This window comes from Solanum stenotomum, chromosome 1 (genome assembly GCF_019186545.1).
Source record: "Solanum stenotomum isolate F172 chromosome 1, ASM1918654v1, whole genome shotgun sequence".
NCBI classification, from domain to species: Eukaryota; Viridiplantae; Streptophyta; class Magnoliopsida; order Solanales; family Solanaceae; genus Solanum; species Solanum stenotomum.
The window spans coordinates 82,216,636-82,228,533 of NC_064282.1; the positions used below are offsets into that span (position 1 = coordinate 82,216,636).

The 11,898-nt window shown below is 34.0% G+C and overlaps 2 protein-coding genes across 2 annotated transcripts in view; both read right to left on the reverse strand.

Moving 5' to 3' along the window:
* Nucleotides 1–5,350: 5,350 nt before the first annotated feature.
* Nucleotides 5,351–7,270, reverse strand: LOC125857519 (uncharacterized). Its single transcript, XM_049537128.1, has 5 exons — nt 6,789–7,270; nt 6,562–6,688; nt 6,190–6,471; nt 5,975–6,094; nt 5,351–5,890 (listed from the first exon to the last, which is right to left on the reverse strand). Exons 1-5 carry the CDS (start codon nt 7,268–7,270, stop codon nt 5,351–5,353), a joined length of 1,551 nt encoding a protein of 516 aa, XP_049393085.1.
* Nucleotides 7,271–8,197: 927 nt separating this feature from the next.
* Nucleotides 8,198–11,898, reverse strand: part of LOC125857530 (uncharacterized) — an 8,883-nt gene continuing 5,182 nt past the window's right edge. Inside the window, exons 2-6 of the mRNA XM_049537136.1 lie at nt 9,583–11,843; nt 9,187–9,360; nt 9,035–9,101; nt 8,855–8,947; nt 8,198–8,728 (exon numbers count right to left, since the gene is read on the reverse strand). Coding sequence (XP_049393093.1) covers nt 8,198–8,728; nt 8,855–8,947; nt 9,035–9,101; nt 9,187–9,360; nt 9,583–11,843 — 3,126 coding nt within the window. The remainder of the gene's footprint in view (nt 8,729–8,854; nt 8,948–9,034; nt 9,102–9,186; nt 9,361–9,582; nt 11,844–11,898) is intronic.

The following is an 11,898-nucleotide window of genomic DNA, read 5'->3' on the forward strand; positions in this document are numbered from 1 at the left end:
TCAGCTAAGTGATAGGAGGTATTGCTTAGTGTGGAGATTAGGAGGTTAATCTCATTTTGTAAATTGGCTTTTACTTTTGCTTGGAGAAGATTAGTGGAAGTAGTTTGAAAAGTCCTATTGAGAACAGGTCGTGGTTTTACTCACTTGAGCAAGGAGGTTTCCACGTAAAGTTGTTTGTTCAATCTTTACTTTCAGCACTTATTTTATTGTTTGTTATTGTAACTATGCTGAGGACCTGGTCCCATCAAAACAAGTGGATGCATAGTTTAGTTACTGTTCTTGCTGAGTCAAGGGACCTGGTCCTTGACTGATAAGTGGACGCATACATTCCAATAGACACGATTAAGTACAAATACAGTAGTGAGTAAAGCATCACCCCAATAGGTGATTGACAATTTTGCATATACCATCTTCGACCTAACCATTTCTAAAAAGGTTCTATTTCGTCGTTTCGCAACACCATTTTGTTGTGAAGTATACGGAGTAGTTAATTATCTTTGAATTTCCTTTTCTTCACATAATCGTTTGAACTCATTAGACAAATACTCTCTTCCTCGATAATTTTTTTAGAGCTTTTATTTTTCTATCCAATTGATTCTTAACTAAGTTCATAAATTTAATGAAGCAACTTAAAGCTTCAGACTTCATCAATAAAAGTGATGAAGTAAATAGCACCATGTCTTGCCCTTACATTCATTGGACCACAAATGTCTGAATTAATTAATTGCAATGGAGTATCAACTCTTATGCCTTTCCCAAATGGTGTTCTCACAGTTTTTCCGGTTAGGCAAGATTCACAAGTAGACAATTCTATATTATCTAATGTGTCAAGCATACCTTCTTTAGCTAAACGATTTATTCTTTGCTGACCAATATGACCAAGCCTAGCATGCCATGTATTTACATCATTCACACAATTAGAAGACGTAAATAAGGAAAAACTAATACCATTATTATTGAAACTTTAAACAACATCCAATACAAAAAAATCGATCATAAAAATAATCAATTCCATATTTTTTTCTTGGCCAAATATATATCCATACCATGTTCATGGAAGGAAAAATTAAATCCTAACTTAATCGAACAGAGACTAGATTACGACGAATTGATGGGGCAAATAGTACATCATGTTGAAATAGAGTTTGGCTACCACGTATTTCAAGTTTACAAGCATCAATCCCTTTATCCTCCTCTTTGGAGTTATTTCCTACATACACCCATTTAGATCCTCGTGGGATTCATCGATAATCTACGAAAGCTTTTCTTCCCATTGTTATATGTTCGGTGGCTCCTGAATCTTCAAACCACATAGAAAGTAATTCAGTAAAAAAAGCAGAACAAGAAACATTTACATCACTATGTAAATTGTTCATCAGATCATATACCTTTTTAGGCTCAGGACAATCACGAGCAAAATGCCCCTCGTTCTTACAATTATTGCACTTAAGCTTAGTCATATTTTTATTTTTCTTAGGAGCAGAAATATTTTTCTCTCCTTGTTGATTAACCGTAGGCTTTTTTGAAGCTTTCACATGTTGGAGTGTATTACCATTTTCAAGAAGTGTTTTAGACACTTGTTGAGCTTCAAGAGTTTCTTGCTCTTCCATGACAGACTTATAGTAATCACATTTATTAAGCTCAACAACAATAATATTTGTAGCAGTTGACATACAAATTTAAACAATTATAAAGTAAAATGAGGCAACTACGTACATAATATTAGCCTAAATTCATATACATATTAATTCTTAAAATAATCAACTATGTCAATATTCACTTCACATCAAGTTCAGATTTTGAAAGTTCACTAAATTCCCAATCATCATCCGAATTTTAATATGTCATAAATCTAACAAAATCAATAATCTAAGAACCACTTATCTTAAATCACATAAATTCAAGATTAAATAATCATAAACTCTATAATAGATATAGAAACATCAAATAACAATAATTAACATAAATAATTAAATGATAAATTTATACAAGTCATGTCACATATAAACAATTATTGTACAAACTAAATACACATAGTCACTTTATATTTATTTTTTTCATTTGTACAGGGATAAATTTAACAAAACCTAGATGCAAGTCCTTAGGAAATAAACATTTTCCTATAGAAAATATAGACTTAACTAAGTTTGTCCGATAGTAATTCTTTATAGGCAATCCACAAAAATGGCACATAGTCTTCTGAACTTTTTACATCTGTGAATTTATCCACGAGATCTTGAAAATCAACATCTTGTAAGATCCCGATAAGTGTTGATCCACTTTATGCCATGATTTGTCAAGCAATTCTTAACGAAAAACATTGGGCAATGCAGATCGTAGAGTCATGTATTCTCTTTCACACTTAATAAATCCCCGACTGAAAACAACTTCTTGAATTAACTTGTTAATTCTCGTAAGGTATTTCACAAAAGATATAAGATCATCATCTTGTACATTGAATTCTGGTGGAAGATTGACCAAGTTGCCAATCATAGCTTTCACTATTTCCTTTTGTTGTTTTGTGAAAAGTCGTTTGGGTGTCCTTATGAACATCATGATTTTTTGTTACACATACAGAAAATGAATAGGACTAACCAAGTATACATATCCAAACATGTATACATAAAAATTGATGGCAATAAAATTTTATTGAAAAAATGTATATATTAATGTGGCTTAAGCAATAATGAACTCTATTAAGTCAAGCAAGACAGACAACCCAAATATTTTTTATCTTAAAAAAAATTCTTATTCCACTAAAATATAAAATGACATACCATTGTTTTACTTGGAATTAAAACAAAACGAAAAATCCCACAACGGAAAAAATCTTTTGCACTTTTCAGAAAACAACTTCTCAAGTTGCCAAATTATTTTTCCTTTGTTACGAAGAATAAACAAAACAACCTTAAACTTTAAGTCTCTTCTAAACATGCATAAATCTTTCCTGTTAAGAAAAAACCACACGATGACAAAAAATGCAAACATCACAGAATATAAAATTCACATAATCAGAATTTTCGCGAAAATAAATCCAGGAAAAACAAACAACGCAGGCTCTGATGCCAATGATGAATCTAATCAAACACTTACTTTGCAGGATCTTTAAATATTGTTTCACTAGTCAGAAAATGTAATCACATGTATATAAACACGAAGTATACCATATAAAGCCACAGTCTAAAATCATACTTGTTACAGTCGTTCATTCCAACACTTTTTGGAGAAGAAAACTTCAATGAATCTTCACACGAACTTTACTGGAATTGGATAAGGAAGAAGGAAAAGAAGCAGAGGAAGTATCTATTATTTTGGAATTGTAGACATTGAAAAGATTTTTTTTTTTCTCCTATGAGAACCCTTTTTATAATTCTAAAGGGATACAGCTATTCAAATTGTTGTTTCTCTTCCCTTATATATATATATATATATATATATATATATATATTTCTCTTCACATGGATCCGGGTTGACCCACATGGGTGACCCAATCCAATTTCCTTCATTTTTCATTTATCAAATTTTCCTTTTCTTTGTATCTCTTTTATTGGAGTTATTTTTTCTATTTTTTGAGTGTTTTCTTAGGCGTTTTTTTTTTAATTTGGTATTTCTCTCTCAAAATCTGGTACTTTTTATTTTTAGTAATATTTACATTGATTTACACGAGTAAAATAGAGAGAAAAACGATGGAAAATTAAGACATTGGTGTCTATATAAGTAATATGAAGTGTTATTATGCATGCAATAAACCGATCGAGTTAGGCTTCATCATCAACGTAAGTTCATGGCCACAAAATTAATACTGTACCTTTTTCTTTTAATTCAATATGTAAGAAGCTATTTAAAAAATATACATATTTTGATTTTTGTTCCCCGTTAATTTTGTTATTTTTGCATTCACAGTTATTTGAGCTACTTTGATATACAGTATACACCAAAAGAAAGAATATCTGCCTCAAAAGGAAAAACAATTGAGAAGATTTGGGAGAAGTTGGTAGATACGAGACAAGAGATAAACAACCGAACAAATGACATTAAAAACCAATAAGAAAGTGGAACTGATACCAATAAAGAAAGATTCGAGGTCACAAGTGATCTTTAAAAGTTGAAGGACATACCTTGATGTCAAAGCCTAGCAAAGCAAGAGAAAGAGAAGAACTTGAAGCGTGAAAACCTATTTTTTTTTTCTTGAGCTTGAGAGAGAATTGGAGAGGATGAACTTGGATGAGAATTGAGATTTTGAGGAAACTAGAGGGTTTGGGTAGTTTTAGGAATTAAAAGGTAGTAATAGGACTTAGAAATAAGGCCAAAACGACATATTATAGGTATTAATTGTATAGGAAAAGACCCAAATACCCTTAAGAAATAAATGTCGAACAAGAACTTGGTTCGGAGGCACTACTAAAAAAACAGTGAACACCGACCTATAAATACTGACCTCCGGAGGTCGGTATTCCCTGAAATACCGACCTAAAACCGACATCCCAGCTTAGGTCGGAAAAAGCTTGGTCGCTATTCAATACCGTCCTCTGGAGGTCGGTATTGACTGACCTCTCGAGGTCGGTTTATATTTTATGTCGGAATATTCATTTTTTTAAATTTCGACTGGAGGTCGGTATTTTTATTTTTGTAATGTTGAAATTCTGACCTCTGGAGGTCGGTATTTTTATTTTTGTAATGTTGAAATTCCGACCTCCGTAGGTCGGTATTTTTATTTTTGTAATGTTGAAATTCCGACCTCCGGAGGTCGGTATTTTTATTTTTGTAATGTTGAAATTCCGACCTCCGCAGGTCGGTATTTTTATTTTTGTAATGTTGAAATTCCGACCTCCGGAGGTCGGTATTTTTATTTTTGTAATGTTGAAATTCCGACCTCCGCAGGTCGGTATTTTTATTTTTGTAATGTTGAAATTCCGACCTCCGGAGGTCGGTATTTTTATTTTTTATTTTTGAAATTCCGACCTCCGGAGGTCGGTTTTCTGCTGCAAAACAGGCAGCAAATTGCTGCAATTTTTAGTTGCCCACCTGCATATTTATACCAAAACAACCCAAAGCCAAATAAACTTCATCCAACCAAAACAACCCAAAGCCAAATAAAATTCATCCAACCAAAACAACCCAAAGCCAAATAAACTTCATCCAACCAAAACAACTCAAAGCCAAATAAACTTCATCCAACCAAAACAACCCAAAGCCAAATAAACTTCATCCAACCAAAACAACACAATATTTTCAACATATACATTAAACTATTTCAAAATAAACTTCATCCAACTTCAAAATAAACTAAAATACGATCAAATTAAACAATTCCAAAAATATAGAAGTCTAAAATGTCAAATAGATACAACTACTCCTCATCACTCTCACTCTCCTTATCAGACTTACCATTCTCATCACCCTCACTTTCCTTATCAGACTTATCATTCTCATCACCCTCCTGATCAGATCCATCACTGCTAGCCGGACATGGAGGAAGAATATTTCCTGATTCAAAAAGAAAAGTTAGTTGGGCCTGAAGCGTTGCATACCTCTTGTTCTCTACCTCCTTTGCTGCCGCAATCTCCTCCTCTCTCTTCTTCTCTCTTTCTTCTCTCTTCTTCTCTCTTTCGGCTACAGCAGCAAGCTTGGCATTGAGATAAGCTATCTTACTCTCCATTGCAGATATTGTCTCTCTATCCCCACCATCAAAACTTGAGGATGATGAACCACAATACCAAGACTTCTTCTTCTTATATGCCTTTTCTGGATAGCCGTAGACTGAACCTCTAATCGGTTCACCAACACTCTGTTTCCAAAGATTCTCGTTTTCTTCTTGTGTAAATGGTCTGTCCTGACTCTCAAGAGGTAGAGTACTATGATATTCCTGAGATATTCGTATATACCTATCCTGTAATTTAAACAAAGAACTCTACGAATAAGAATGTAATATATACAAGGAAAAGAAAAAAAATAGTTTGAATGGAGCTCTTACATATGTCTCTTGAGCACGTGGCTCAATCCATCTTTCTTCTTCTGTGAGGTTCGTACGCTTCTTGACGTGAGTAACCTTGAACATCTCTGGTACAGCTATCGGCCTACCCAACTCTTTTTCCTGCAAATAACATATATAGAATTTGATCTCATTAATCTCCAAAAAGTACTTATCAAAAAAGAAAAAAATTATTTTACTAAATTAAGAAAGTATACCATTCTTTCCTTCCTAGTAACCTGGCTAATAACTCCACCAGAGTGCAAAGAGCCTCCCTTTTCTGATGCGCGAGCCATCTTCCCAATCTCACTCCTCTTTTTAAATTTTTCATCAGTACTCCAATGTTTCAGTAACAAAGCCAATCGATCCGGAAACATAAACTTAGGCATTCTATTTTCTCTTCGACAATCATAAAATGTGCTAGAAAGCAACTTTGAAGCTTTAAGCTTGAAGTTCACTTGAACGTCATCCTCGTGTTCTGGAGCCCATACATAATCTTTCTGTAATAAAAAATTACTAAATATTTATTGTTCAAATGACTAGAGAATTTAAATGTATATGATATGAATTTAATTTATATATATGCTTACCTTAAATTCATTGAACATCTGCCCTTGGGTGTTAAGTGGAATCGAACTCCAATTCGGATACACACCATTATAGTGAGTTTCGATGCACTTTAAAATAATCTTTGCCATACCCACATCCAGACGTAAGCTGAAATACGAGTTCATTGACGAAGTAGAGTAAACAAAAAATAATCAATCAATTAAAATATAAATAGATAAATGAAAGATGAAACATAATTAAATCATACTTGTATCCTAATGGCTCGATGACGAGTCTCCGAAAATTGTCTCTATCGCCTGGCTGAGGACCATGTGCATCTGAGTGCTGGGTGGTGGGAGTATTAGGCTCTGAGCCATTGGATTCAATATGAATATTGGAAAGTCCAATTGATCCACTACTAGTATTCAAACTATTGCACTGACTAGAACTAGTTGATGGTATGTTAGACCCACGACCAAGATGTGAATAGCCCTGCAATGTTTGGTAACCCGAACTAGGTATCACAGTGGGTGTAGATATAGTATAACCAAATTGTGGAGCCACATGAGTAGAGACATTATGTGACTGGTGTGTCGAGTGAGTAGTTGAAACTGAGGCTCTTTTTGAAATATTAACTCGAGAGGGCTCATCAGATATCACGACCCCAGTGGGCCTTCTCATAGCATTGGCCTTAAATTTCTTTTTCGGATTAGCAGATTTTTTTGATTTACCCTTGTCTTTATCTATCATCTATATTAAATAAATATAAAGAATAAAACAAAGTAGTACAAAATAATGTCACAATGTCGAACAAATATATCAAACAAAATTATCATAACATAAGGCTTAATCCAAATAGTCTTTCACAATGTCGAACAAACGTTAAAACTACTAAAATATAAAGTATACTCAAATATGAATAGCTAAAAATCCACCAACTAAACATACAAATTGTTATTTATCTTTCACCTGGGGCATTTCACTTTAGCTTATGTTTAACTTTTTTGGCTTTGGGAATTGCTTTCAGCTCAAAATGGGCAGACTGAGGTGGACAGGAGTTTCCCCAAAATCTATCATTCAAATTGCTTTGGTAATATTATTGAAAACTGTTGCAATGCTATTCAATTTACAAGTTATATTTCAGAGAAGTGGCTGGTAATATTGTCACTAAACTCTTTTTCTCCATTTCCAGTCACAACACTTAGTTTCTGCAAATTCAAGGATCAATAAAGGGAATGTGTGTTCACATGTTTCAGAATATCTACCTACATTACTTAAAAATCGATGTAAGAGGCTTACATTGAACTGTAACTTGTGAGATGGAACTATTTTCTATGTATCAAACTCGGCAATTCTAAGGATTCTTTGCCATGACTCATGAACTACTTGTCATTAATTGAGCTAAGTGTCAACACTAGATGGACACAAATCGATCTTGCAAGAAAATCAATTTTGTCATCAATAGGATCAACTAGCGTTGGTGCTTATGCTTAACAAACACATTATTCCTAAATTAAAGCTTAATATCAATACTAGATGGACACAAATCGTTCTTGCAAGATGCGTTAAAACTACTAAATAGTCTTTCACAATGTCGAAAAAAAATTAAAACTACTAAAATATAAAGAATACTCAAATATCAATAGCTAAAAATCCACCAACTAAACATACAAATTGTTATTCATCCTCTTCGTAAGTTTCTTCATCATCTATCCATTCACATGCATCATCTTCGGAAGTTTCCTCCTCATCTATCCATTCATTCTCTTCGAAAGTTTCCTCCTCATCCTCCTCCATATTTGTTGGCATATCTAACTCTTCTCTATTAACTTCTTCTAAAATGTGATCAGGATGCTCCAAATTCATTTCTAACTCAGCATCCACTACTTGATGAACACTTGATATTTCATTTTGATATGCAACATCCAATTCATTCTCAACTTCCACTCGCCCCATCAGTTTTGTTTTGATTACAACCCACCAATCAGACTTATCCCTACACAACGGATAAGGACCATAGTACACTTGCTTAGCATTTTGTGCAATAATAAAAGGATCATAAGCCTCATACTTCCTAGTGTGCTTGACTTCAATGATATTATGTTGCTTAAGCTCCCTCGTACCTCTTGAAGTTGGATCAAACCACTTGCATTGGAAAAGCACTATTTTTTTGATTGGCCAACCCGAATACTCCAACTCTACAATCTCCTGTAGGACGCCAAAATAATCAACATTCTCATTTTGATTTCCATTATCACCTTTAACCCAAACACCACTATTATTAGTTTTCTTATTCTTTGAGTATTTTTATGTGGCAAATTTAAAACCATTTACGTTATATTGGGACATTGTGTGAACTGTAATCGGTCCCCAAGAAATATCCTTGAAAAATTGATCAAATGTGGCGGCATTTTCTGAATTGTAGACCTATATATAATTAGTAAATTAAAAGCAATGTTAATAGAAAGAAGAGTAAACTAATCTCTTAATAGGTGTATATATTACAACACTTACCCAATTAGTATACCACGTTATAAATGATGGTAACACTTGATCATGACCATATTGGCTCACAAAATATCTGTAGAATCACATTGAAAATACAGTTAGTTTCCTTAATAAAATTGGAGTTGAATATATGTTGTTTACATATTTAATTTTCTTACTCTAAGAAGGGTTGGACTTCTGGACAATTCAACAAGACATGAAGCTCTGCAAATTTTTTCTCCTTTTCGGTAAGTTTGTGCAATGTACGCTTTTTTGAACCCTTACCCGGTTGGTTGAAGATTGATAATGATTGTACTGCAGGATCATTCCCAGTAACATCATGTCGATTAGGTCTGTTTCTCAAACACGACACATAATCATCAAAGTAGTAAGAACAAAATGGGATCTTTCTTTAGCTAGATATACTTGAGCCATACAGCCCTCCACCCTATATTTATTCTTAATACCCCTTTTAGACTTGTCAATGCTCCTGTAAAATTTTATATTAGATATATAATTTCAAAAGATATATTAACGATTTATGAAGTAAGAATAAATGTGTTATAGTTACTTACCGCTCAAAAGGATACATCCACCTATATTGAACTGGACCTCCCAGTAGAGCTTCATGAACAAGGTGAATAGGAAGATGTTCCATCACATCAAAGAACCCAGGTGGAAGAATCTTCTCCAACTTATTACTAATAACAACTATATTTTTGGCCATCCGAACCAGATTCTCTACTCTCAATGTGCTGGAACACAAGTCTTTGAAGAACAAACTGATTTCTGCCATCGATTTTCTTATGTTTTCAGGCAATCCACAAAAAGCAATCGGAAGTAATTGTTCCATAAAAACATGACAGCCGTGACTTTTCATCCCAAGTAATATTCCACGCTCAATGTCAACCCTCTTTCCCAAATTTGAGGCATATTTATCTGGCATTTTCAAGCTTTCCACCCACTCACAAATTTTTCTCTTCTGTTCCATTGTGAATGAATAACTAGCCTTGGGCTTAAGTAACTTGTTGTTGGCAGACTCCTGTAAATGCAACTCCGGTCGTCTACAATGTTCTGGTAAGTCAAGTCTAGCCTTAACATTATCTTTTGTCTTGCCAGTTACATCCATTACAGTGTTGAACAGATTATCAAAATAATTCTTTTCAATATGCATGACATCAAGATTATGTCTAAGCAAATTATCCTTCCAATAAGGTAACTCCCAGAATATACTCTGTTTAGTCCAATTATGTGCAACACCATACCCATCAAATTTGTACGGTGGTTCCTCAGTTACCTTTGGAAAATTTTGAACCCTTTCCCAAATATCATCACCCGTTAATATTGGGGGTGGACCATCTCGTTCAGTTTTATTCTTTTTAAATGCATATTTCTTTCTCCTAAACTCATGATCAGGTGACAAGAACCGACAATGACAATCAAACCATGAATTCTTTCGGCCATGTTTTAATGTGAATGATTTAGTATTTTCCACACAGTAAGGACATGCTAACTTTTTAGCTGTCATCCATCCAAATAGCATTCCATAAGCAGGAAAATCAATAATAGTCCACATTAAAGTAGCACGCATGTTGAAATTTTGTTTACGAGAAATGTCCCATGTTTCTACCCCCTCAGACCACAACAATTTCAACTCATCAATCAAAGGTTGTAAGTACACATCAATCTTGCTTTTTGGATTACTCGGACCGGGAATGACACAATTCAGAAATATATATGGACTTGTCATACACACCTCAGGTGGAAGATTATACGGTGTAATAAACACAGGCCAACAAGAATATGGTGTAGCCGCAACTGAAAAAGGGGTGAAACCATCCGCACACAAATCCAACCTAACATTCCTTGGTTCAGCAGCAAAATCTGGATAAGTTCTATCAAAATGTTTCCAAGCCTCTCCGTCAGATGGATGACACATGACACTAGGTGGCCTTCTATTTTCACGGTGCCATCTCATATGAGGAGTAGAGCTATTTGATGCATACAACCTTTTCAATCTTGGTATAAGAGGTAAATAATGCATCGCCTTAATAGCAAGTTTCTTTCCGTTAGAACCAATCTTATAGTGAGGGTGACTACAAAACTTACAAGACTCTAGATTGACATCCTCCTTATAGTATAACATGCAACCTTTTTCACAACAATCAATTCTTATCGAGGAGAGTCCTAACTTAGACACCAATGCATTTACTTTATAATAAGAATCAGGAATCTCTACATTGGGATCAACTAATTCCTTCATAAGTTCTATCATAGAGTCCATTGCTCCTTGAGAAATAGTATTGTCAGATTTGATACTTAACAATCTAACTGCAATAGACAATTTAGAGTGTTGACTCCCGTTGAACAAATGACTACTACAATCACGCAATTGTTCATAAAAGATGTTTGCTTCTTCATTAGGAGCTTCTTCTACATTTTCTCCTTGTTCAATATCAGAATGCATCCCAAAAGCATCATTAATCATATCTGACATTCTAGAACCTTGGAAATAATTATGCTCGGTAGATCTACTACTTTCACCGACAACAAAGTTATTAAACATAGTGTAACTTTCAACCTCACCATGGCTAGTCCAAACTGTATACCCTGGTTTGAATCCATTCATCATAAGATGCATAGCAACAGTCTCTGTTGTATGATATCTCACATTTTCACAATTAACAAATGGACACCTAATCAATCTTGAATTTAAAAAATCATCAAGTGTCATTGTATGATTTATAAATCTAGTGACACCTTCTGCAAATTCTGGAATCATACCCGCTCGACCAGGATTGTTTCTATTATACATCCAACTACGATCAGGATTCATCTACACAAACAATAATGATAATTTTAATTCCATCAACTAAATAACATTTGAATTT

What these genes read in the sequence shown, in the direction of transcription:
- LOC125857519 (XM_049537128.1), bottom strand. Translation starts at nt 7,270, where the DNA reads ATGATAGATAAAGACAAGGGTAAATCAAAAAAATCTGCTAATCCGAAA. An exon ending in ATCGAGCCATTAGGATACAA is followed by an intron (nt 6,689 to 6,788) that starts GTATGATTTAAT and finishes CTCGTATTTCAG; the next exon opens with CTTACGTCTGGATGTGGGTA. An exon ending in AGATGTTCAATGAATTTAAG is followed by an intron (nt 6,472 to 6,561) that starts GTAAGCATATAT and finishes TTTTTATTACAG; the next exon opens with AAAGATTATGTATGGGCTCC.